The sequence below is a fragment of the Hemiscyllium ocellatum genome, chromosome 49, assembly GCF_020745735.1.
Source record: "Hemiscyllium ocellatum isolate sHemOce1 chromosome 49, sHemOce1.pat.X.cur, whole genome shotgun sequence".
Classification (NCBI taxonomy): Eukaryota; Metazoa; Chordata; class Chondrichthyes; order Orectolobiformes; family Hemiscylliidae; genus Hemiscyllium; species Hemiscyllium ocellatum.
In genome coordinates, this window is record NC_083449.1 from 9,959,546 (window position 1) to 9,986,758 (window position 27,213).

A 27,213-nucleotide genomic window follows, 5' to 3' on the forward strand; every position below is an offset into this window, starting at 1 on the left:
GTGAATGCTGCAGAGACAGTGGGAGAATTCAGTTTATTGATGAAGTTAAAGGAAATGTGAAGCCAAACCCGATCGGCAACATCCGTGACACTATTCTAAACTCATAGAACAAGGGCTCATGTCCGAAACGTCGATTCTCCTGCTCCTTGAATGCTCCCTGACCTGCTGCGCTTTCCCAGCAACACATTTTCAGCTCATAGAACATTGATCAAACATAAGATCACTCAGGCAGGGACCGTGCAATGAGAAATAATGTAGTTCCAGACACTCTTTACACTCGTACTCTATGATATAATCTTCCTCTGCTCCCACAGACAGCAACAGTATCGAATAAAAAGGAAATAAAAGTTTAGCGCTGTCAGGTACAACGGCCAGGGCTCTACACATTAAAAAGAAAGTAATTCAACCCAACGGAGATTTCAGCTCCCTTCACAGATGCCGTGAGTGGCTCTTAAAAGAGCTCTTAAAAGGGTTGCCAGATTCAGGAATAGTCTCTTCATTTTTTAGCAGATCCAGCAGCGGCGGATTTCTTGGGCAGCAGCACGGCCTGGATATTAGGCAGCACCCCGCCCTGAGCGATGGTCACCCCTCCCAGCAGCTTGTTGAGCTCCTCGTCGTTGCGCACGGCCAGCTGCAGGTGCCTGGGGATGATGCGGGTCTTCTTGTTGTCCCGGGCCGCGTTGCCGGCCAGCTCCAGGATTTCAGCCGTCAGATACTCCAGCACCGCAGCCAGATACACCGGCGCTCCGGCACCCACACGCTCAGCATAGTTACCCTTTCTCAGGAGCCTGTGAACACGGCCCACCGGGAACTGCAGGCCAGCCCGGGACGACCGAGACTTCGCCTTGGCGCGACCTTTCCCACCGCCCTTTCCTCTTCCAGACATGATCGCAATCACCTTCACAGAGAATACTAAACTCCGCCCAAAGTGCGGTCTCTTATACCTTCGGGAGGAATGGTGGGGTGGTCATATCTGATTGGTCAGCCTCTCCTAATATTGTTTCAATCCTGAATCAAATCTGCTTCATTCCCCAATCCGGGGAGGAGGGCGGCAACGACAGGCGCCAATTCATCTACCGCTTTCTTTCCAATTTGAAAAGCCCGCCAAATTCCAAATAAAGGAATATGTTTTCCCTGAAACCTGAAGTACAAAAAACAGAGTAAGTTCAAAAAACATTAATATACATGATGTACTTTTAGTTTACAAATATGTACTTCACACGGTCTTACTCTCCCTCATTTGTCGAACTGCATCTGTCCATTTCTGATCTTGAGTGTGGGTTATTTTCTAAACCTTGAGAAGCTGAAACAAAACAGGACAAACACTGAAGTCTGCAACCTGCCTTTTCTTTGCACATTTTAATACCACCCCGATATGCTGACGAAGCAGCTGTGTTGGTGATCTCTCGGTTCGCTCTGAAAGTCTCTCACCGACAGCAGGGCGCTTTATTTTGCATTTCGAAATGTAAAGTAAGTCAGAAGGTAAAATGCATCAATCGTGAGACGGAAAGAATTGGGCATTTGTCTGCCAGGGGTGAACAAGCAAGATGAAAAGTGACTCACAGTCGTCTGACTCACCTCTCTCCACTATACTTTCGAATAATTTGCAAAGCACTTATTAACACAAATACATGTAATTCTAAGTTAAAATACATATGCAAACTATAACAAACTCTTGAAGAAATGGTTCCGCTGTCTCAGGGAAATGGTGGGTGGCTCTTATAAGAGCCTTTAAGTTGTGGATGTGTTTGTTTCAGTACAATGCGGTCCTTCACTTGGAGCTGGTGTACTTGGTCACCGCCTTTGTGCCCTCCGACACGGCGTGCTTGGCCAGCTCCCCGGGCAGCAGCAGCCGCACGGCGGTCTGGATCTCCCGGGAGCTGATGGTGCTGCGCTTGTTGTAATGGGCCAGGCGGGAAGCCTCCCCCGCGATGCGCTCGAAAATATCGTTAACGAATGAGTTCATGATGCTCATGGCCTTGGAGGAGATGCCGGTGTCGGGGTGAACCTGCTTCATCACTTTGTAGATGTAGATGGAGTAACTTTCCTTCCTGGTCCGCTTCCTCTTCTTATTGCCCTTCGCTGGCGCCTTCTTGATGATTTTCTTGGCGCCCTTCTTGGATGCTTGCTGTGTTTTCTTCTCATCAGCCATAGCGTCGCTCACTTTCAGACACTGAATAGAGGAAAGTGGGCGCGAACCTCCCTTTTTATAGACTGACGACGTCATCAATGCTAATGAGGGATGGGGAAGCCTGTTTCCTGATTGGGTACTTTACACACAATCATGTCCCACCATTGAGTCTCTCTGACTGGTTAGTGTGGGATCCAATGTGGATCTGCCACGAACTACAACGAAATATGAAGTGTGATAGTGATTCTGTTCCTGTCAGTCTGACTGAGGGAGATTTGTTTTGTGTCTGTGACACAGAAAGTGACTGCGGTATTGGCTCGCACTGGATCACAGTCAAAAACAGGAAGAGGAAACCTCTCGGGGGCCCGAAAGCCACCCAGCGAAGGGGGAAGCGATACCTACAAGTCGAAGATGCAGGCAGCTCTTCCGATGGTGAGGATGGGCGCAAGAAGGGTCGTCATCAGAGGAAGAGACAGAGCGCCGTGGGGAAAAAGAAGGGCAGTACCGCCCAGGAAGGAAAGGACGATCCCTCTGAGGGGACGGGTAAAGGCCTCCCCCTACCCGGTGAGAACCAGGAGGTCCCACCGGCCCACAGCTCCAGGTATCTGGGAGCAGTGGTCCTATGACAGCCCTACTGTCAGACGGAGAACTGGTCAGTGCGGACCATCGGCCCGACACGAAGACACCAGAGTGGGGTAATGGCCCCAGCGCGGAGCTGGACAGTTACCTCAGCCCTGGGAAGGTCCAACAGTTTGCCGCCACCACGGGGATGCATACAGCTACCCCAGAGGGGCAAGACCAGCAGCAAATGGACACCGGTAAACCTATGAACTGTTAAAATGGGGTTTAAAATTGCTAGCATCAATGTGTGTAGCATCAAATTGGCTATGCGATGCGTTTCAACGCTGGCCTTCCTGGCCAGTGTCAAAGCCGATGTCCTGTTTCTGCAGGAGTGTGGGATACTGCACCTCAACAGTTATAGGAGGTGGTCAAGCTTGTGGGCCCATGGGCCGTCAGTGTGGTCGGGGGGCAACGATAACCGCTCCTCAGGCCTGGGAATCCTTTTGCGGGGAGGCAACTTCACCATCTCCGAGGTTAAGGAGATGGTGGGCGGGCGCCTCCTCGTCGCGGATGTTAAATACAGAAACGCTCCCGTAAGACTAATCAACGTGTACGCCCCAGCGGATAAGAGTGAACGGTTGGCCGTCCTGCAACAGCTTCCCCTGTTGCTGACTACGTCCAGGCCGGTCATTCTGGCCGGAGACTTCAACTGCATCATTGATGCAGATGGACAATCCGGCGGGGGGGACAGTAAACTGGACGCTACGTCCAGAGCCCTGATGGAAACGGTCAAAGATGCCAAGCTGCACGACATCTTCAGCACCCCTGCAGATGGAGCGCAGCATAGATACACATGGTCACGGGCAGACGGTCTATCTGCTCAAGGATAGATGACCTGTTTGTGTCCCGAACGTTCTTGGTCAGAACCACCGACGTCAAGCCGGTGTTCTCTGACCACTGCCTCCTACTGGCCGACTGTCACCTACTGGACAAGCAGCGGGCGGGCAAGGGAACGTGGAAACTGGACACTAAGCTGTTGACCCCGGGAAACATCGAGGAGCTCAAGAGGGATTACGCAGTTTGGAGAACCTCGAAGCCCCTCTTTGAGTCTCCAGCAGACTGGTGGGAAACCGTAAAAGGGAACATCAAGAGGTTCTTCATCCTCAAAGGTGTTCAGGAGGTGAGAGAGAGGTGTGGAAAACTGTTCCAACTCCAGAAAAGTATGCAGTACCTGCTCCTGCTGCAGACGTTGGGGGTAGATGTCACGGAGGACCTCAAGGAGGTAAAGGGCCAGCAAGCCTCGCTCTTTGCCTCAGAAGCCTCCAAGATAATCTTCCGGTCCAGGGTCTGCTTGGTGGAGCAGGACGAGACGTGCTCACGTTTCTTCTTCCAGAAGGTGCACAAAGGGAGCTCCGTGTTCAGCAGCCTGAAGGAAGAAGATGACTCGGTAATGTCATCTCAGGCTGACATCATGAGGATCAGCAAATCCTTCTATGCCAGCCTGTATGACGCGAAGCCAACCGACAGCACGGCCTCCCAGTCATTCCTGTCCTCTATCATAGAGGTCCTAGATGAGAGAACACGAGAGAGGCTGGATCAGCCACTATCTCTGGATGAGCTGACCAGGGCCCTCGAGTCCTTTGAAAAGAATAAAACTCCTGGAAGCGACGGCTTACCGGTCGAGATCTATTCCGCTCTTTGGGATTTGATTGGCTGGGACCTGCTGGAGGTGTACGTCAGTATGCTTTGGGCAGGTACCATGAGTGAATCCATGAGGAAAGGCATCATCACCCTCATCTACAAGCAGAAGGGGGAGAGGGACAAAATTAGAAATTGGAGACCGATCTCACTGTTAAACACAGACTACAAAATCTTGTCAAAGCTCATCGCCAACCTGTCCTGCTGTGCTTTTCCAGCACCACACTTTCAACACCAATCTGTGCCCATCTGTTTCTGGGATGTAAAGCATTTTTGTAAACCCTATTTCACAGTTTTTAACTTGTCAGTATGTTACTGGACTGGAAATCAAACCTTCTGAAATGTAACTTGTTTTACTCTGTAGGTGTCTTCCATTGACATAAGAATGTATTTCATGTAGTACCTACAGTTTTGAATGTACCAGATACCACTTTGGACAGACTCAGGTAGGAGTCATTACCCTCCACTCCCATACCCTACGAATATAAGCTTCTGCACACAGACAGTCACCAAAGGCTGGAATCGAACCTGGGACCCTAGTGCTGTGAGGCAACAGTGCCACCCCAATAGCAGGGATGAGATCTCCAGTGAGAATATGCCCAACCATTTTATACTTACAATGTACTTATGTATCATTCTGCAACTTGTAGATTCTGCTACGTGAATATGTGAGTACAGTTGTCTCTCTCTCCCTGTCTGTTTCTGCGATGTGCATACTTGATTGAAGTATGCCTGTACATGTTGGTTTCCACTCTCTGAATAAGCGAGTAAAGGTATTACTCTCTCCCAGTAAGACTCTCGGATATGCACACTTGAATGAAGTTACCACCCCATACCTGTTGGTTTCTGCTATGTAAATATGACAGTTTTTGCTCTGTGAATGTGATTGTTTAATTATCAATCTGTCCATCTCAATTTCAGCATTGTTAAAATTTGAACATTGTTATCAATATCTACCTGCCATCTTCTGCCAAGTGAACATGTGGGGTCTGTATTGAAATGTACCTTTTGCTTTCTGCAGCATGAATGCATGAGTGTGGTTGTCAATCTTTCCCTGTCAATTTCTGCTATGTGAATGTATGGTTTAGTTATCCATCTGTACTGATGAAAGGCTTTGAGCCAAAACCTCAATTCTTCTACTCCTCGGATGCTGCCTGACCTGCTGTGCTTTCCCAGCACCACACTCCTGACAATCTCCAGCATCTGCAGTCCTCACTTTCAGCTATCCATCTGTACCTGTCAGTTTCTGATCTGTGAGTATGGAAGTGTAGTTATTGATCTGTCCATCAATCTCTCCAATTTGAATATGACTGTCTGGTTATCTATCTCTCCCTGTCAGTTTCTGTGATGTGAAGATGACGATCCAATTATCTATCTGCCCCTGTCAGATTCTGCTGTGTGAATATGAGTGCAATTATCAGTCTCTATCTGTCAGCTTTTGCTGTGTCAACATAATGTTAGTTATCAATCTGCCTCATTAGGTTCTAGGTGAATGTAAGACTGTAGTTATCAATATATACCTGTCGATTTTTCTCTGGGAATATGTGAGTGTATTATCAAAATGTACCTGTCTGTTTCTGCAATGTGAATGTGTTTGTGCAATCATCAGTTTATCCCTACCAGCTTTAACTATATGAATGGATGAGTGCATCTGTACCTGATAGTATCTTTACTTGTCAGTTTGTGCTCTGTGAATAAGTGAATGTACATATATATTTGTCTCTGTTTAACATGACACTTGCAGAAATTGCAGGAGCTCTTTTTACTTCAAATCTCTGTTGCTCAACGCGAATAAGATTTCATTGATTGCCATCCATATCAGGATGGCATGGTGGCACAGTGGTGCCAGGGAAACAGATTCAATTCCAACCATGCTTTGTTATCTGTGTGCTGTTTGCACGTTCTGTCCGTGTCTGCATGGGTTTCCTCTGAGTGCTCTTGTTTTTCTGCATGGTCCAAACATGTGCAGGGTTGCTGGATTAGCCATGGTAGTATTCAAAGACGTGCAGTATTAGTGGGTCAACTATGGTAAATATGGAGTTATGGGGATTGGGTGGGGTGTACATCTGGGTGAGATCCCCTTTGGAGAATTGTTGGAGGATGGGCCAAATGACCTCTATCGCACTGGAGAAATTCTATGTACTGTAAATAAAAGTGAGCCTTTTTATACCATTGTCAGTCTCTGACAGTATAGAGCAGTTTGGACAATTTCCACAACTTTTATTCTATGGTACGGTTTACGATTGCAAGTCATATTCTGAATGTGTATTTTGAAATTATTGTTCACATGTTTATAACAAGACCACTTGAGAGCTTTCTTTTTCTGTGTCCAATAAGTTCTGGGGATCTGTCTGAGTGTGTACCTTTTCATGTCAATATTTGATTTCCCTTTTGACCACTTGAGAACAAAGTATTTATTCAGTCATTTTGTAAGAGGTGTGTTCTGTTTTCATTTGTGGAAATGAATTAAACTGCAATATTTGTTTCAATCTGACACTTGGCCTGCTATCTAATTCCTCCAGTCTGGACAAACAGAATTGATACATGAATTACATACAGTCATAGAGTCAGACAGCAAGCCTAAACCATGGTGAGATAATTGGATGAATACTTAATCTGAATGTTTATTTACTTCTTTCCCTACTTAACTGGAATACATTGTGAACATGCAATAGGGGGTTTAGTATTTCTGAATAAACAAGTGGAGTTTACTTTTTGACCAATGTGATACCATGTATTTAAATTTGATTGGAAGTTCACTTGTACACTGGGACTGACATATTTCACTCTTACCCTGTCCTGTTTAACTTCATTAATGAAATGCTAGCTCTCCCAACCATGTGATGCTTGTGAGCATGATTTTCCTACTTTTCCCTGTGGACCTACTAACCTGACAGTATTTATGTGCTTTGCAAGTTATTCTATACCCACTGTGTATTGGCACTATCTCATTCTTTGTTGCATCCAGAAATCAGTTTCCTTCACACCCTTCATTCCATGAATAATGACAACACCTGGCACAGTCAGAAACTATTTGCTCTGCTCTTTCATTCACTTGTACGGCTTGTATACTTGGGAATTACTATCTACCTGTCAGTCTGTGCTATTCAATGGGACTGGTCCTTCAAAACTCTGCTCAGATGAGACAGGCTGCCACAGAGTAGAGCCACGTTGTCTAGTGAAGACCTTAGAAACTAAAATTTTATGTTGACCACGCAGGCTGTTCTCCATTGTGTAGACACACTGATTTTATATATAAAAAAGATTTTTGAAAGGAACAGTTCTGACACAGGGAGGATGCCCACACTCACTTGACCCTGCTTCAGTCTTCCTGTATTGTGTTACTGAGCAGTATAAATGTTTGCTGTAAAGTGGACAGCCAGTTAGCAGAGTGGGACAGGAGAGTTCTCAGTTCATGTTTCCTGAAGTGAATGGGAAAGATCTTATTTTCTGTAATTGTTTGTATCTATAGGATTCACAGACAAGTAAAACTGTAACACATTGCCACAGAAACGAGTCTGTGCTGTTCTTAAAAGTCAAAGTGGGAAAAGCAATGGACTTTTCCAATTCTGATAGTGCGGAATCTAACTGGGAGGAGTGATATCAAGGTCTCACCTTCAGAGTGTCATACAGTTGTACAGCACAGAAACAGGTCCTTTGGTCCAAGTTGTTCATGCTGACCAGAGATCCTAATCTGACCAAGTCCCATTTGCCAGCATTTGGTCTGTCTCCCTCTAAACTCTTCCTATTCATGTACTGATCAAGGTGCCTACATAAAGTTGTAATTGTACCCACCACCTCCACTTCCTTTGGTAGTTCATTCCATACAAGCACCGCCCTCTGCAATGATAAAGTAACCCACAAGTGCTTTTCAAATTTTTTCAATCTCAACTTAAACCTATGCCCTCTACTTTTTGGACTCCCCAACATTAGAAAAAAAGACCTTGTGTATTCACCCTCTTAAGGTCACTCGTGATTTTATTAACCTCAACAAGGTCAAACGTCAGCCTCAGACAGTAAAGGGGGAAAAGATAACAGCCTATTTGGCCTCTCCCCATAACTCAAACCCTCCAGTCCTGGCAATGAAATATACTGATGGGAGTAGTGCAGTTGATATAGTTTACATGGACTACATCATCTCCCAGACCATCCATAACCTCATCACCTCAGGGGATCTCCCATCCACCGCCTCCAACTTCATAGTCCCACAACCCCGCACCACCTGTTTCTACCTCCTGCCCAAAATCCACAAACCTGACTGCCCCAGCCGACCCGTTGTCTCAGCCTGCTCCTGCCCCACTGAACTCATCTCCGCGTACCTCGACACGGTTCTGTCCCCCTTAGTCCAAGAACTCACCACCTACGTTCGGGACACCACCCACGCCCTCCACCTCCTCCATGATTTTCGCTTCCCCGGTCCCCATATCTTCATGATGGACATCCAGACCCTGGACACCTCCATCCCCCATCACGAAGGACTCAAAGCCCTCCGCTTCTTCCTTTCCCGCCGCACCAACCAGTACCCTTCCACTGACACCCTCCTTCCACTGACTGAACTGGTCCTCACCCTGAACAACTTCTCTTTCCAATCCTCCCACTTCCTCCAAACTAAAGGAGTTGCCATGTGCACCCGCATGGGCCCCAGCTATGCCTGTCTCTTCGTAGGATATGTGGAACAGTCCGTCTTCCGCAACTACACTGGCACCATCCCCCACCTTTTCCTCTGCTACATTGATGACTGTATCGGCGCTGCCTCGTGCTCCCACGAGGAGGTTGAACAGTTCATCAACTTTACCAACACCTTCCACCCCGACCTCAAATTCACCTGGACTGTCTCAGACTCCTCCCTCCCCTTCCTAGACCTTTCCATTTCTATCTCGGGCGACCGAATCAACACAGACATCTACTATAAACCGACTGACTCTCACAGCTACCTGGACTGCACCTTCTCCCACCCTGCCCCCTGTAAAAACGCCATCCATATTCCCAATTCTTTCGTCTTCGCCACATCTGCTCCCAGGAGGACCAGTTGCAATACCGTACAGCCCAGATAGCCTCCTTCTTCAAAGACCGCAGAGTCCCCCCAGAGGTGATCGACGATGCCCTCCACCGCATCTCCTCCACTTCCCGCTCCTCCGCCCTTGAGCCCCGCCCCTCCAACCGCCACCAGGACAGAACCCCACTGGTTCTCACCTACTACCCCACCAACCTCCGTATACAGCGTATCATCTGCCGTCATTTCCGCCACCTCCAAACGGACCCCACCACCAGGGATATATTTCCCTCCCCTCCCCTATCAGCATTCCAAAAAGACCACTCCCTTCGTGACTCCCTCGTCAGGTCCACACCCCCCACCAACCCAACCTACACTCCTGGCACCTTCCCCTGCAACCGCAGGAAATGCAAAACTTGCGCCCACACCTCCTCCCTTACCTCTCTCCAAGGCCCCAAGGGATCCTTCCACATCCACCACAAATTCACCTGCACCTCCACACACATCATCTATTGGATCCGCTGCACCCGATGTGGCCTCCTCTATATTGGGGAGATGGGCCACCTACTTGCGGAACGCTTCAGGGAACACCTCTGGGACGCTCGGACCAACCAAACCAACCACCCCGTGGCTCAACACTTTAACTCACCCTCCCACTCCACCAAGGACATGCAGGTCCTTGGACTCCTCCATCACCAGAACATAACAACACGACGATTGAAGGAAGAGCGCCTCATCTTCCGCCTGGGAACCCTCCAACCACAAGGGATGAACTCAGATTTCTCCAGTTTCCACATTTCCCCTCCCCCCACTTTGTCTCAGTCGATTCCCTCTAACTCAGCACCACCCTCCTAACCTGCAATTTTCTTCCTGACCTCTCCGCCCCCACCCCACTCCGGCCTATCACCCTCACCCTGACCTCCTTCCACCTATCACATGTCCATCACCCCTCCCCCAAGTCCCTCCTCCCTACCTTTTATCTTAGCCTGCTGGACACACTTGCCTCATTCCTGATGAAGGGCTTGTGCCCGAAACGTCGAATTTCCTGTTCCTTGGATGCTGCCTGACCTGCTGCGCTTTAACCAGCAACACATTTTCAGCTACATGGACTACAGTAAGGCTTCTGTAGGAACATAACCCCCGACCAGAGATAAAAGACTCAGGAAGCAGGCAGGATTCAGGCAAGTGGTAGGTGTTTATTCAAGCAGAAACCAGTTAATGCAGGGGAGAGGGCCAAAGGATTTTCCCCTGAGACTGGCCTCGGTGGACAGATCCATGGCACACTTTGATTTTATAATAAAAAAAAGTATTTATTGTACACTTTCTGTGAATAATCACATACAACGTGATTAATATGCTCCTCCCTCTTACTTTGCATACCCTATCCTATGAGACACCTCATCAATGATGGGCATCCATTGGACAGCTCCAGGTTCACATGATCTCATGGTGATTAGCAGATACTGTAATCACTCGGCCTTGGGATCTTTCTATGTCTCCTATTTGTTCACATTCCAGAGTTACTTGCTATACTGCTTCAGGTTTCTGTCAGTCTAGCTTATCTTGAGGGACACCCTGAATGCTGTTACTCATTGTATTTAATTTTAATCAAATTCTATTGTTCCTCTTACATGCCCCAAAGTCCTTATATATAGTATATTTTGCATTTTGCATTATTGTTATAAATTTGTAATTTTAATTTCTTTTGTAAAAAGTTAGTTAAAATGCGTAAAGTCACACAGTTACAAAACTGAGTAGTATAAGATAACTTTAGCTGTTGCCCCTCAGTTGTTTTAGGGGATTAATGGGCTGTATCTAACATCTGGTGCCTGTTCATTTACTGGCACAATTCCCTTTCATTTAATGTGGCTGGAGTTACTCGTTCATCAAACCTTAGGTCTGCTGGTCAGAACTGTTTCGAATGGGAACAGGATGGGTCCTTTTTACTGTCCTCTGCGTGGCTTGTTCAATGGTATCATCATGTCTTACTGTTTGTGAACAGGTTGATGTGCTTAGTTTCTGCCATTGTCTCTCACGTCCTGCTTTTAATTCTACTTTCCACTTATCAGCTTGTGTTAACAGATATAGGCCACTCTATTCTGGGAGGTACAGTCCACCCCGAAAGCCTTTGACAAAGTCGCATATAAAAGACTGGTCTAAGACTGGCTCTTGGAGTCTTAAGCAAACTGGATCTGAAATAAGCTTGCAGACAGGATGCAAAGTGTGATGGTGATGGGTTGTGTTTGTGATTGGAAGCCTGTGACCAGCGGTGTCCCACAGGGCTCAGTGCTGGGACACTTGCTGTTTGTTATGTCCGTTAACGACTTGGATGTGAATGTAGAAGGTACAATTACTATATATATATATATATATATATAGATGAGATTTTAGTGCAAAATGTGTTGGTGCAGGCTTGGAGGGCAAAGGGCATGTGACTGTGCTGTACTCTTCCTTCTTCTTCAACATGAAAATTGACAGCCCTGTTGACAGTGAGGGGGATGGTCTCAGGCTACAGTGTGAGTACCGCCGGCAGAACAATGGCTCTGATATTCCGGATAAGTGTGAGATAATGCATTTTAGGAGGTCTAACAGGGGAAAGAATTACACAATGAAGAGTAAGTCCCTAGGGAGTACTGAGGAACAAAGGGACCTTGGTATAGAAGTCTGTAGAGAAATTGGTGGACATTGGTACAATTACACCATTTAAAAGGCACCTGGATGGATACAAGAACCCCAGAAGGGTTGAGAGGGATATGAGCCATGTGCTGGCAAATGAGACTGGATTAGTTCAGGATATCTGGTTGGCATGGATGAGTCCAGCTGAAGTGTCTGTTTCAGTGCTGTATAAACCTATGACTATGTGGGTGTGAATAATAAGATTTATTGGAAATGGGGTGATGTGCATGGAGAATGGAGAGAGATAAAACATTGTAATTCCTTGATGGTATTTAACTCTTTGTTTGAAACGTTCCTTCTGGAAATTGAGCTTAATCTAATTCAAACTGCTCTGTGACTGTTGAAACGACGTTCTTTAGTCTGACAATGGTAACTTACTTGCTGTTTGTTAGACGGAACTGGTCACACTTGGCTTTGCCCCGAGGGAATGTATCTTGGTCCTTCAAGTATTTGTCTGGAGGAAGACAGATGAGATATCTCCTGTAAATCAACATTAAGTTTGACAGTATCAAAATGCATCATTCATTTAATAATCATTAGGATGTTTTTCTTTCAAACCAGCAAGTCCAATAGAACTACAGGTCTGATTCTATTCTTGGCCTGAGCTGCTCTTTGTCTGGTGATTGTAATAAAAATATCTGTACCAATTCACTGAGAACCAGATACAAACCAACACCTCCACAATGGGGCTACCCAATACAAGTGTGTATCTGGATCTGTTTCCTTATCAATCCATACCTGTCAGTTCCTGCAAGGTGAATGTGGGAGTACGGCTGTTAACCTGTACCTGTCAGTATAGGCCGTGCAAATGTGTGAGTGAATGTAGTTATCAATCTGTCCTTGTCACACTCTGGTAAATATATTTACATTTTGACAATGCAGAGACTGACAGGGACAGATCAATAACTACATTCATATATCCACATAGAATAAACTTATAGGTACAGGTTGTTAGTGCATTTTATACAAATAAAATCAGTCCCTATGTGTTTCACTGATGAGAGTTTAGTCATCAATATGTACCTATCAGTTTCTGCCCTGCGAATGTGTGAGTTTACATACCAATATGTCCTGAACAGTTTCTACTGTGTATCTGTTTGTGTAGTTATCAACCTGAACCTGTCAGTTTCAGCTATGAGAACGTGAGTGTCATTATCAGTATCCACTTGTCAGTTTCTGCTGTATGCATATTAAGTGCAGTCATCAAATTTCAGTTTTTTCTGTGTGAATGTAGATATTGATCTCTATTTGTCTGCTTTAGCTATACCAATGTATGAATGTGATTATCACCTGTACCTGTCAGGTTTTGCTATTTGACACCAGAGAGTGTCTTTGTCAAACTGCTTCCACCACGTCAATTTGAGAGAGTCAATACCAACCTGTCCCTGTCGGTTTATTTCCTGTCAATATGTGAATACAGTTACTGATCAGTATCCATCAGATACTGCTATGAATATTAGTGTATTAATTAAATGTAGTGGTCAGTTTCAGCGATGTGAATGTGGGAGTACAGTTATCATTCTCTGTCAATTTCTTCTTTGTCAAAGTGAATGTAACTCAATCTGTACCTTTCAGACTCTGCTGCGTGAATACATAAATAAAGTTATCAATCTGCAGCTGTCAGTTTCTGCTTGGTGAATATGTTTATGTAATTGTCAATCTATCCCTGCTATGTGAATGTGTGAGCTGAGTTTTCATCTGTTGCTATCAGCTTCTGCTTTGTGAATGTGAGAATTTAGCTATCAATATTACCCTGTCAAGCTCTGTAATTACCATGTTTTGAGTGTATGTATTCATCTTTTCCTGTCCGTTTGTGTGACTGTAGTTATCAGCCTGTACCCCTCAGATTCTACTATACGAACATAAGACTGCAGTTATTCATTTAATTTGATCATTGTTATCACATGTCCTAAGATAAATTGAAAAGTATTGTTTTGGGCACATTTCAGATCATCTCATCCAAAGTCCATCAAGGTAATAGAACAGAATACAGTGTTAAAGCTGCAGAGAAGGTGCTGACAGAGAATAGCATCAAAATTTAGAGGTCCATTCAAAAGTCTAATGGTAGCGGATAAGCAGTTGTTGAATCTGTTGGATGGTGTATTCGAACTTCTGTATTTTCTACCTGACAGACCAGGGTGGAGGAGCGTTTAACTGGGGTCGGATTTGTCTTTCATGTTGCTGGTTGCTTTTCCGAGATGGGGGAGTTGGAATTGGAGCCTTTGGATGGAAGGCTGCTTTCAGTGATGGACTGGGCTGAGTCGCACCTCTCTGTAGTTTCTTGTGGTCTTGGGCAGAACAGAAGCCATACTACGCTGTGACCCATCCAAATAGGATGCTTTCTGTGGTGCATCTATAAGAGTTTGCAAGAGTCTTTATGGACATGCTGAATTCCCTTAGCCATCTGAGGAAATCTGCTTGGTGAACGTCATAGAGATGTACAGCACTGAAACAGACCCTTCGGTCCAACTTGTCCATGCCAACTAGATATCCCAACCCAATCTAGTCCCACCTGGCAGCACCCAGCCCATATCCCTCCAAATATTTCCTTTTCATATACCCATCTCGATGCCTTTTAAATGCTGCAATTGTACTAGCCTCCACCACTTCCTCCTGGCAGGTCATTCCATACAAATACCACCCTCTGCATGAAAACGTGCCCCTTCTAGATTTTTTTCCCTCTCATCCTTACCCTATGCCCTCTTGTTCTGGACTCCCCCACCCCAGGGAAAAGACTTTGTGTATTTATCCGATCCATGCCCATCATGATTTTATAAACCTCTATAACGTCACCCCTCAGCCTCTGATGCTCCAGGGAAAATAGTCCTAGCCTATTCAATCTCTCCCAATAACTCAAACCCTCCAAACCTGGCAACATCCTTGTAAATATTTTCTGAACCCTTTCAAGATTCACAATATCATTCCTACAGGAAGGAGACCAGAATCGCATGCAATATTCCAACAGTGGCCTAACCAATATCATGTACAGCTACAAAGTAACCTCCCAACAACTGTACTCAATACTGATGTGTTTGGGTAATTGTCAATCTAAGTCTGCCAGGTTCTGCTACGTGAATTTGAGAATTTACTTTTTAACAGTCCCTGTCAATTTTTGCTTCATTAATGTTTTGCTTAGTTGAGAACCCTTCCCGGTCAGGCTCTGTAATGTAAATGTGAGTGCATTTATCAATACTTGCACAACAGATTTTCTTTTGTGAACATGTGAATGTGGTTATCAATTTTCCCTGGTAGTTTCTGCTCTGTGAGTATGAAAGTGTAGTTATTAATCTCAATGAAAACCAAAAGAACTGCAGATGCTGGAAATCAGAAACTAAAACAAATTGCTGGAAAATCTCAGCAGGTCAGACAGAGTCTGTGGACAGAAATTAGAGTTGTAATTTCCAGTCCAGTAACTCTTCCTGTGAAGGAATGGTAGCCAGGAAAATATTAGATTTTCTGCAGAAGATAGGGTGTGTTGAAGGGTAAGGGAGTAAATGGTGGATGGATATAGAATCCAAAGAGACGGAAGAACAGTTGAACAGATAAACTAGTGGATCACAGTCAGACAAGGATGGTAATAGCTATTAATAGAGACTGTTAGTGAGTTTGAGACAGTTGTTGGCCAGGGTACAGGGTGGTGTGTTGAAGTGGCATGCAACTAGAAGCTCAGGGACATTTTGTTCTGGACAGAATGTAGGTGTTCTGCGCAGTGGACACCCAATCTACACTCAGTTTCCCCAGCATAGAGAAGACCAAATGGTAGCTAGGAAAATGCACACAATCAATTCTGAGGATGGGTCACTAGACCTCAAATGTTAAGTCTGATTTCCCTCCACCAATGCTGCAAAACCTGTGGATTTTCTAGCAATTTTTGTTATTAATTTCTATCTGTCAGTTTCTGTGCTGTAAACAGGAGTGTCATTTATCAAACCGTGCATGTCAATGTAGGCGATTTGAAACAGGGTGTGTTATTAATCTGTTCCAATAAGTTTTGATAATGACAATGTAGTTATCAGTCTTCCTCTGAGATGTCCTGCCATGTGCACTGATTGAGCAATCTGTCCCTGTTATATTCTGCTCTGGGTATCTCAGCATAGAGTTATGAAGATGCATCTGTCAGCATCTTATTTATAAATGTGTAAATGTATTAACCAGACTGTAGCTGCCAATGTTTGCTAAGTGAATGTGTTAGTTTAGTTGTGTATGTGAGTGTGTGTGTGTTTGTATTTATGGATCATTCTCTCCCTTTCAGTTTCTGCAGAGTGAATATGTGAGAGCAGCTATCAATCTACACCTGTCAGTTTCTGTTGTGTCCACATGGGTGTTTTGGAATTGATCTAAACTTGTCAGTTTCTGCTGTGTGACTGTGAGAGTCAAGTACTCAATCAGTGCCAACTACTTTCAATTCTTTTATGCATGAAAGTTGCTTAATTCTCTGGCAGCCAATAATATTCTAAGAGTCCAATCATCACCAGGAATCTATGGTTGATTGTCAGGAAAACCCATCTGGTTCACTAATGTCCTGTAAGGAAACTGCCATCCTTGTGTCTCCAGACCCTCAGCAATGTGGTTGACTCATAACTACCCCCTGAGCAGTTAGGCATGGGCAATAAATACTGGCCTAGCCAGTGATGCCCTCATCCCATGAATGAATTTAGGAAAAATAATCCTCTGTGACTGAGATTCATTCTGTGATAGTAGTTTTTAATGGACCTTAAACTCTTCTGCATTTTGAGATTTATGACAGAGTCACAGAATTGAAACAGCCATTCAGTCCATTATGTCTGTACTGGGACATTCTGTTGTTCATCTGTTCTCCATACTAATTTCCACTAACTGTTGGGTGTCTGAACTTCATCTACTCACGGCCAGTATCTCAAGGTAAATGCTAATGTGAGATTAGTTCTGCTGTATTCTGCCATTGAATAACTGTAGTGCCAGGTTGGTTTTGTATGCAACAGCATCAGGTGGAATGAGTGAATTTCATTCGTTTTACACGTTGAGTTGTATTTGTTTGGTCTGAGTGTTGGATAAAATCAATCAATATTCACTAACACTTTATGTTTGAGGGATTAATGTTGGTTCAATGTTTACCTTTTGCCATGAATCTGAATGTCATTGTTTTCAGACTTTTTTTCATTTTGCGTATGCAGGAGTCTTTATCAGTTGCTGCTGGACACTGTAAGATGTAACATCTAACACTAACTGAAGCGATTAATGGTTTGGTGAGTCAATTTATAACTGTCTATATTTGGAAATACCTGGGCCTAAATTTCATTCTTTTTTCCCTTTGAATGTGTGTGTGGATAAAGTGTGTTTGCATCCGCACCAGGCCAAGAATGAGAACTGAATTCAATCGATCAGTTTCTGATACTTGATACCAGTATAGTGCTTATTCTTGGTTATTGTATTTCACAGTGGTTCAGTGTCGTCTAAATTGAAACATGTCAGTTTTTAAAATTGTTTAAACTTCTGCTATTTGACACAAATGAGGTTGTATCCATTTCCACTGGAGTCAGCTCCCGTCAGTGAAAGTGGATGAGTTTCTATATCTGCTAATATTTGCCCTTGTACATGTAGTTGGATAATGTCCACAGCCTATATTCTTTAGTATTAGAGCGTATAGGATTCATGGACAGGGGAACATGTTTCTGTGCTTTTCTTCAGAATCAAGGGGAGAAAAGCAATAGACTTTTGTAATTCCTATAGTGCAGGAACACTGGGGATATCAAGGTCTGGTTTTCAGGATGCTATCAATTTTGGATTGTGACATATTTTAACCAATGAATTAATGATCAGTCTTAACCAAATCAATGTTCAACTAAATGAACATTTCAACTGCATTGCAGCTGACTGAAGACAATGCTCCTTGTGCAGAAAAGAGAATTGGCCAATTCTATTTTATTTACCAATCTGGACAGGATCTGGTGCAAGCCATTAGCAGTATTCTTGTGTTGGTCTCTAGTATGGCTGGGAAAACAAAAGATATTTTATTTTCCACTCTCGGTGAAGAATATTTAAACAGTCAAATTCAATTTACTGAACAAACAACTCTTGGTGGCTAAAATAAAAGAAGCAGCTTGACAAACCTATCATTTCTGGCTTTTTCTTTCCTTCTGCACTGCTTTAAATAGTAATGATCTGATCCCATTGACTCCTTGACAAAACCATATCCTGATTCCTTGATTTTTTTGTAGTTTAAGGAAGAGATAGTCAAGATGAATGCAGGCTTCTTCATAGATTTCTTGAAACAAATTTTGAAAAAGACACAGAATAAGAAAAACTTTTTTCCTGGACTGAAATAAAACTCCTACAAAATGATGAAATGGAGAATGGCATTATGACACAGTTGGGGATGTCAACTTCTCTGCTCCCATGAAAGATCTATGGAAATGGAATTCTCATTGAGTTAACAATTCTAATCCCTTTCAATCAACTGTGTTGTTATAGACTGTTTTTGATCAGTGCAGATTTAATAAGTTGAATAGATGTATTCTGTCATGTCAATCTCTTTGACTTGAGATCGGAGAGTAGAAAGCAGTTTGATGCAATGTTTTCTGCTAGTTGCGGTGTATATGGATCTTCATCACTGTTAGATGTAGTAATTTGTATTTCAGGATGGTATACAAATTTGCAACTATTGTAAATCAGTCAGTAACTCTGTGAGAGATAGAATGGTGTGTGCGCCTGTGCAAGCACACATATGGGGGTGAGATGGAGATGGTGGTTGTGGGTGTGTATACACGTGATGAGCACTCTCTCGACATCAGGCTTTGGCCCAGAGATTCATTTGGAATTTACATAGTTTAATTGTTGTGTCTTTTCCGGGTGGGCAGCACGGTGGCACAGTGGTTAGCACTGCTGCCTCACAGCGCCAGAGACCAGGATTCAATTCCTGCCTCAGGCGATTGACTGTGTGGAGTTTGCACATTCTCCCCGTGTCTCCGTGGGTTTCCTCTGGGTGCTCCGGTTTCCTCCCACAGTCCAAAAAAGTGTGCAGGTTAGGTGAATTGGCCATGCTAATTGCCCGTAGTGTTAGGTGTAGGGGAATGGGTCTGGGTGGGTGCGCTTCGGCAGGTCGGTGTGGAGTTGTTGGGCCGAAGGGCCTGTTTCCACACTGTAAGTAATCTAATCTAATGATTTATCAAAAATGTAATTTTGACTTTCTCAGTTACTGAAAATATCAAAGTTGCCTTCTGCATCTGCACTCAATATCTTCTTCATCTATTCCTGTTGTAACAATGTGACAGCATGACTTGTTTGTTCACCTTGATTGGAACTTTAAAAGTGCCTTTACTATATGTGGACTAATGTAATTCCTGAAAGTATATTTCATATGAGGATACAACCTATCCCTCTTGTGATGTTGCAAATGATAATTAGCTACGCATAATGGAATTTATTGGAACTGAGCTTTTGAGCATTGAGTATAAAGAGATTTTTAACAAAATATTTCATCAGTTGTGTCTGACTCTTGGATTGAATGGATACTTCTGGAAATTGAGCTCAATGTGTGTCTGACTCAATCCACTCTGTGGAAAGGGTGTTCTCCAATCTGACATCTGTAACATACCTGCTGGTTGGTAGAAGCAAATGGTCATACTTGGCTTTGTACTGAGAAAATATTACATCATCTTGGTCCATCAAACATTTGCCTGGAGGAAGAAAAGAGATATCATTTCTGAGTAGAAAGACATCAACTGATCAACACAACATTCAGGTCATGATCATGATACTTCTGTTTTTAAACAAAGCAAGGACTGATTACGAAGCAACACTGATTTCCTCCCAATCTTTTTCTGTTTGCGAAATTCTGAAACAATTTACTCAGATGAAAGAAAACTAACCAACATATGCACAGCTCCAAATATAGACTGATGACACAGTTCAATATTCAACTCCCCCAAAAAAACACTAACTGCTGAAGGAAGAACAATGGGCACTTTTATCACATTTAGGTACACTGCCCTTTATTTCCCAACAATTCAATGTCTATTCGCAACAAACAGCGGGAAACAGAAGCCAGCAATGAATTCCCATCAATGTTTAGGGAATTAAGAACCACAAGAATGTCCCACAGCAGCTTCTTCCCGCTCTGCCTCCCTCAGCAGGCCCACACACAGCCCGAGAAAGGCCTCTCTCTTCCCCCCAGCCCGCTCACTCCAAGTTCCGGGCCCAGTTCCTGCTCCGCTCGGCCTCTTACAAACAGCCCCCGGTTCTCCCTGAACTCACCCCGAATCAATCCCGGTCTCGGAGCCCCCTCTGTGTCCCAGGCTCCCATCCCGATGTGCTGCTGGAAGGAGCCTGCTGTTCCCTCCCTTCCCTGGGCGCTGATCTCTCCATTGCGGTCTGTTTCAAACAAACCTCTTGTACTCACTGAGTAAATGCTGCTCAATGGCAGTGCGGGGTGGGGGGGGCGGGGGGAGGTCCTCACGCATGCGCTCCTCTGGTCAGGAACAGTCAGCTTTGGGGAAGGGACTGTAGCGCGCTCGCGCTGCTTTCCCAATGCTTCCCAGAAACAAACACCAATTGGTTATTTTCCCCAATTCCATTTTCTCCCAGTTTGACCAAAGGAACTGGGACTGTAGGGGAAAGGGCAGAGAAGATTTCAAGCTGGGACATTGAGTTCATTCCCGGGTCATGTTAATAACTCCTCCCTCCGGCTCTCTCACAATCTGATCAGGGAGCGGAGAAACTGGCGGCCACTCGGCCCATCCCCTGTGCTCCCCCATTCGATAACATCACGTCTGATCTTATGTTAACTGTGGTGTGCAATAACGTCTCTGATTCTCGATTTAGTGTATAGTGGACAACAGATGTTAGTGTCAGGTATGCTGCAGACAGAAACCTTGCGATGTATTGTATGCCACAACGAGAGACCCCAGGTGTTTTTGGGTCTTCACTCTGGGGACATGGACGTCGCTGGCTGAGCTTCGCCTTTATTCCCCTTTGAGCAGGCGGTGGTGACCACCTTCTGGAACACCTGTTGTCCATGTGCTGCCCACAATGCCATGAGCAGGGAATTCCAGGGTCTTGATCAAGTGGAGTGAAGGAAAGGGGATATATTTTCAAGTGATTATGGTGTGTGGCTTAGAGAGAAACTTGCCCTCTATCAAGGTGATGTCTCCCTACATCAACTGCATTTAACTTTTCTGATGGAGATTACCCTGAGTTTGGAAAGTTTTACAATTTACAAATTATTACTTTTGTAAACTTAACAAAACTTTAGGGTTCTGTGAGATAATATTTCATCCCAAGAATAGGCATACAAATTGGGAAGAAAATAAACAGACAAACATGAAGCCTGGGAACAATTTAGAATTCATGGCAGAGGAGATGACCTGGGGGTTGCAGTGAGAGAGAAACTCATTGAGATCTTTGTAGAGAGAAGGGGAGAACTTCTTCAAGGTAGCATCTTTGCAAGACGATTCATTGTAAGCTTAGAATTAACATTGTGGACTTCACCAGTTTCCATATTTCCCCTCCCCTCACCTTACACCAGCTCTAACCTGCCAGCTCAGCAGCATCATCATGACCTGTCCTACCTGCCAATCTCCCTTCACATCTATCCACTCCACCCACCTCTCTGACCCATCACCTTCATCCCCATGTCCATCCATCTATTAAACTCTTAACTACCTTCTCCCCAGCACCATCCTGCTCCCATTTATCTCTCCACCCTGGAGGCTCCCAGCCTCATTCCTGATGAAAGGCTTTTGCCAGAAACGTCGATTTTCCTGCTCCTCGGATGCTGCCTGACCTGCTGCGCTTTTCCAGCACCACTCTAATCTTACCTCTGATCTTCAACATCTGCAATCCTCATTTTTGCCACAATTTAGAATTCAGCAAACGATGAGATAAAGGGCATTGCTTTAGAAAGAGAAAATGAGGACTGGAGTAAGTTTGCAGATATTTTGAAAAAGAAATAACTGTCAAAGTACTGATAAATGTGTAAAGGTGAAATGGAAAAAAAAAACATGGGTTGGTGACCACAAAGATAGGTCTCTTACGATCAAAAAAAGGCAGTCCACATTAGGGAGCAAAAATGGCCATCTATTCATATATGTAACCGTTTTTCACTGATCACAAAGAACGACACAAATGATGCACCAGGAATGTTGGGGAACACAGAGTTCAGAGAGAGGGAAAAACTGAAACAAATCAGTATTGTTTGGAAAATTGTGTTGGGTCTATGGATAAGATTGAAGCTGGGAAACAGCAGGGCCTGGTCATCCACATCCCAGAGTACTTAACATTGTGGTTACAGAAATAGAGAATGGTCATGTTCCAAGATTCCGTAGACATTGCAATATTTTCCACAGATTGTGAGCTAGCTAATGTGACCAATCTATTTGAAAAGCAAGTTAGAGTTAATCTGGGAATTATAGGCCACTCAGCCTGCAGGAAAAAAAATGTGGGAAAAAAAGATTGGGACCAAACAAAGTCAGCATGGATTCGAAATGCCTGTTCCTGTGTCATAATTTTCTATGTTCTCAGCTTGGCAATTCTGCTGGAGTAGAGATGATACGCAGATGGCATCATTTGGATGTTTCTTTTGAAAAAATCTCACATAAAACAAAATAAAGAACATGGTGTTGAGATAGATTTTAAAAAACTGGTTGGCTGAAAGAAAACATGTAGAGGGAATAAATGGATCATTTTTTCGATGGCAGGCAATGACTAGGGGTCGTGGCAAGAATCATGATTAGAATCCTACTCTACAATATAGTCACAATGGTTTAGAAGAGGAAACTAAATGTAATATTTCCAGATTGACAGATGACATAAAACTAGGTCGGATGGTGAGCTGTGAAAGAAAATGCATTATGACTGTGTTGAGGAGAAGTCAATGAGCAAAAGCAATGTAATGTGGATAAATATAAGGTTTTAGTAAGGACAGTCAGAGTTGATAAAAATGAAACTGGAAAAGCACAACATCAGAGGAGCAGCAAAGTCAATGCTTTATTTGCAAGTACAAATAAATCATAAACATAGACATAGACAACTGGGGTAAAAAGCATCTCTTGAACATTATACAAATAGTAAGGGCATTCTTGAAAGGGAGATTAGGAAATCAAAGAGGGGGATACCAGATAGTCTTGGCAGATAAGGTTAAGCATAATTCAATGAGATTCTACAAGATCATTCAAAGCAAGTTAACAATGAGGGATCAAAGATCAAAGAGGTAGTAGTTGTTGTTGTTGTCAGAGCCTCCCCCCCCCCCCCGAAAGGGAATGCAAACTCAACAGACAGGCAGAAGGCAGGCAAGTGGAGGTTTATTCATGCAAGACCCAGTTAAAGCAGGGACAAAGGATCCTCTCCAGAGACCAGCCCTGAAAGGGAGATCATGGCACACTCTGAGTTTATAGCATAAAGCAGTATTTTATAAATTTGCTGCTAACGATCGCATACAACCCGATCACTTTGATCCTCCCTCATACTTCGTAAATCCAATCCTATAAGACACCGAATCAATGACAGGCGTTCCTTTAACAGGCCTCAACTTCCCATGACCTCTGGCATTGAACAGACACTATAATCACTCATCCTTGCCATCTTTCTATGTATCCTCCTCATTCACATTCCAAAGTTAATTGCTTCAGACCTCTTAGGCTGGCTTTATCTGTGAGTCAGTTTGAATTCTGTTATTCATTGTATCTCATGTGCTTTCTTTATGAAATTCTGTTTTTCCTCTCATATTTCCCATTGTCCTAATTATGTGTTAAAATACCAAAGACATTTAGTTTTAACTAGTTGCTATAAGATTTGAAAGAATGCTTTCTGTTCTGGTTAGTTAGTCTTAGTTCTGTTTTAAAGACTTCCAGCAAAGATACATGGAACCAAAACATTTATGGCTGTGTGTGAAAGTTAGTAAGTTTTCAGAAGTACCCTCATTTGTCCTGGTCAAAATAGATTATTCACAGCCATTAATATCAATGTACTAAGGGTAGACATTTGTCAGCCATTTTGTGGGAGCAAAATGGGCCATTTTGTTACCAGCAGATCCAATTCACCTCTGCAGTTCAGTTTGAATTTCAGAAGATGTGAGAGGCAGAAAATGAAATTTCACATCAGTTTTTACTGGGAAGCAGGCAAACACAGTAAAATGAATATTGATGAAAAGAGTTCACATTACAGAAGAAGAAATGCTGGAGGTCTTTGAAAACAAAGTTGGATAATCTCAGATACCTGATCTAGTGTATCCCAGGACGTTTTGGGAAGTTAAGGAGGATATTGTGGTGCCCATTGCAGAAATATTTGTATCATCTGTAACTATGGTGTGGTGCTGGATGATTGGATATTGGGTAATATTTTGCCATTATTTTAAGATGGGATGTAAGGAGAAGCCTGGGAAGTATAGACCTGTGAGTCTGACCTGATGGGTGCATTGTTGGAGGTGATTCTGAAAGATAGGATTCAAATGTACAGTTTGGGGAGGAGTGGGAGGAGAGGGCAAGGAATAATTATGAATTGTCAGGATTGCTTTGTAGAAGGAAATATTTCCCAAAGTTGATTGAGATTGTTGAGGGAGTATCCAAGAAGATTGAGGGCACATTGGTAAACATTATTGACTTGAAGTGTGGTAAAGCCTTTTACAAGTTCCTGCATGGTAGCATAAATTGCAAGGTTAGATTACATCAGATTCAGATGGAGCGTGCCAATTGAACATAAAATTGGCATAACAGCAGGAGATGGAGAGGAGATGGACAGTTGCTTATTAGACTGGATGCAAGTTACCAATGATGTTCCACCCCAATCGGTGCTGGGTCCACTTTTGTTTGTTTTTTCTGTAAATGATTTAGTTGAAAATACAGGAGGCATGGTTAGTAATTTTGCGGATGTCATCAAAATTGGTGGTATAGTGGACAGTGAAGGCTATCTCAGATTAGAAACAAATCTGGATTAAATCAGTCAATGGCGTGAGGTATGGCAGATGGAGTTACGGAGACATTGCATATTTACAAAACAAAGAAGGGTAGGCCTTATACAATTACAACTAGGGCCTTGGGTAGTGCTGTTGAACATAGAGACCTAGTTGGCCAGCTGCATATTTTTGAAGTTTGCTTCACATGCAGACAATGTGGTGAGGAAAACATCTAGCATGCTTGCCTTCATTGCTCAGACCTTTGAGTACAGGAGCTGAAAGGTCGTGTTGAGGTTGCATAGGATGTTGAGCAGTCCTCTTCTGGATTACCGTATCAAGTTCTGGTCACCCTGTTATCAAAAGTATACTATTGAGCTGGAAAGGGTTCGGGAAAGATTTACTAGGATGTTGATGGGAATGGAAGATTCCATTATAATAGGTTGGGACTTCTGTTCTCTGGAGCCTAAGATGTTGATGGGTGATAGAACAAGGGCTCATGCCCGAAACGTCGATTCTCCTGCTCCTTGGATGCTGCATGACCTGCTGCGCTTTTCCAGCAACACTTTCAGCTCATAGAACATTGATCAAACATAAAGATCACTCAGGCCGTGACGGTGCAATGAGAAATAATGTAGTTCCAGACACTTACAATCCTACTCTATGATATAATCTTCCTCTGCTCCCACAGAACAGTAACAGCATCCAATAAGGAAATAGAAATTTAGTGATGTCAGGTACAACGGCCAGAGCTCTACACATTAAAAGAAAAGTAATTCAACCCGAAAGAGATTACAGCTCCTTTCACAGATGCTGTGAGTGGCTCTTAAAAGAGCCTTTGGGTTGTCAGATTCCAGAATGATCTCTTCATTTTTTAGCAGATCCAGCAGCGGAGGTTTTCTTGGGCAACAGCACGGCCTGGATATTAGGCAGCACCCCGCCCTGAGCGATGGTCACCCCTCCCAGCAGCTTGTTGAGCTCCTCGTCGTTGCGCACGGCCAGCTGCAGGTGCCTGGGGATGATGCGGGTCTTCTTGTTGTCCCGGGCCGCGTTACCGGCCAGCTCCAGGATTTCAGCCGTCAGATACTCCAGCACCGCAGCCAGATAGACCGGCGCTCCGGCACCCACACGCTCAGCATAGTTGCCCTTTCTCAGGAGCCTGTGAACACGGCCCACCGGGAACTGCAGGCCAGCCCGGGACGACCGAGACTTCGCCTTGGCGCGAGCTTTCCCACCGCCCTTTCCTCTTCCAGACATGGTCACAATCTGGCAAACACTTTCACAGAGAATATTACACTCCGCCCACATTGCGGCCTCTTATACCTTCGGGAGGAATGGTGGGGCGGCCGCTTCTGATTGGTCCCATTGTTCAGCCCCGCCTAATGTTGTTTCAATTCCCAATCAGATATCTGCCTCATTCCCCAATCCGGAGAGGGCACAGGGAGGAGGGCGGAAAGTACCGGCGCCAAATCATCAACCGCTTTTTTACAATTTGAAAAGCCCGCCAATATGTACCGAAAAGTAGAGAGTTTAAACATTGAAGAATGCACGAATACTCGATCTAATTTACTTCTATGTTAAAAGTGTACCCTTTCCCTCGCCTCCTGGAATCTGCCCATTTTTGATCCTGAATGGAATCTTCTGAACATTAAACAAAAAAGGCGCCAAACCCTACACTCTGCAACTAATCATTTATTTCACATTTCAACAGCACCCCGATATACTGATAAAACATGATTACGTTCTCCCTAGTTAGTGCATTAACAGTGAACACGATCGTTAGAGACTATTTTAAAGTTACTCTCCCTTTTGCACACGACCACAGATCGAAAAAAAACCTCCACATTTACTCTGCCACTTCTGCAGCTGTTCTAGTTTTATTTCGGTGAATTTTGCATCTGAACAATACCCGTGCGGAGATTTAGAAGTGAAAAGTAAACAAAGTAAAATCGCACTCAGAGGGAAACTATTTACTTTGCTTGCCGGCTGGTACTGGGGGCACTTTGTTTTCCGGGGGTGAAACTCAAGGTTCGTGCCCCATCGGGGCTTGTAACTCCTGAACTGATCGAATAACAAAGAGTAACACGGACACGTACAAGCAGCTGAAAAATGACTCAGTGGCGTTTAACATGATCTCTCTCACCAGGCTGGGACTACTGGATATACATGAGAATACATACAACAGAGAATAAGGCGCGGACCGGGTCAATTGTCACTCATTGCTTTACATAACATTTATAACATACAAACATAGAACATTATAGCGTAGTACAGGCCCTTCGGCCCTCGATG

The 27,213-nt window shown here is 44.0% G+C and overlaps 2 protein-coding genes across 6 annotated transcripts; both read right to left on the reverse strand.

The window, feature by feature from the left end:
• Window positions 1-14: 14 nt before the first annotated feature.
• Window positions 15-26,178, reverse strand: LOC132837149 (histone H2A-like). 5 transcript variants are annotated; one of them, XM_060856851.1, is made up of 5 exons: window positions 20,437-20,473; window positions 19,633-19,714; window positions 12,438-12,513; window positions 4,369-4,489; window positions 15-1,141 (listed from the first exon to the last, which is right to left on the reverse strand). In XM_060856851.1, exon 5 carries the CDS (start codon window positions 884-886, stop codon window positions 497-499), a length of 390 nt encoding a protein of 129 aa, XP_060712834.1. In that variant the 5' UTR covers window positions 887-1,141; window positions 4,369-4,489; window positions 12,438-12,513; window positions 19,633-19,714; window positions 20,437-20,473; the 3' UTR covers window positions 15-496. The 5 variants fall into 5 exon arrangements, with proteins under 5 accessions (XP_060712834.1, XP_060712835.1, XP_060712836.1 ...); XM_060856852.1 differs by having other exon boundaries at window positions 20,292-20,442; XM_060856853.1 differs by having other exon boundaries at window positions 12,438-12,539; window positions 20,292-20,442.
• LOC132837082 (histone H2B 7-like) lies at window positions 1,698-2,152 on the reverse strand. Its single transcript, XM_060856756.1, has one exon. The coding sequence runs from the start codon at window positions 2,150-2,152 to the stop codon at window positions 1,772-1,774; it is 381 nt and encodes a 126-aa protein (XP_060712739.1). The 3' UTR covers window positions 1,698-1,771.
• Window positions 26,179-27,213: the final 1,035 nt, after the last annotated feature.

Excerpts from the sequence above, each read along its gene's own strand:
- LOC132837082 (XM_060856756.1), bottom strand. The coding sequence starts at position 2,152 with ATGGCTGATGAGAAGAAAACACAGCAAGCATCCAAGAAGGGCGCCAAG.
- LOC132837149 (XM_060856856.1), bottom strand. The coding sequence starts at position 26,178 with ATGTCTGGAAGAGGAAAGGGCGGTGGGAAAGCTCGCGCCAAGGCGAAG. Across the intron at positions 905-25,794 it reads CCGCTGCTGGATCTGCTAAA|GTGAAGGTGATTGCGATCAT; the intron begins AAATGAAGAGAT and ends TTAGTATTCTCT.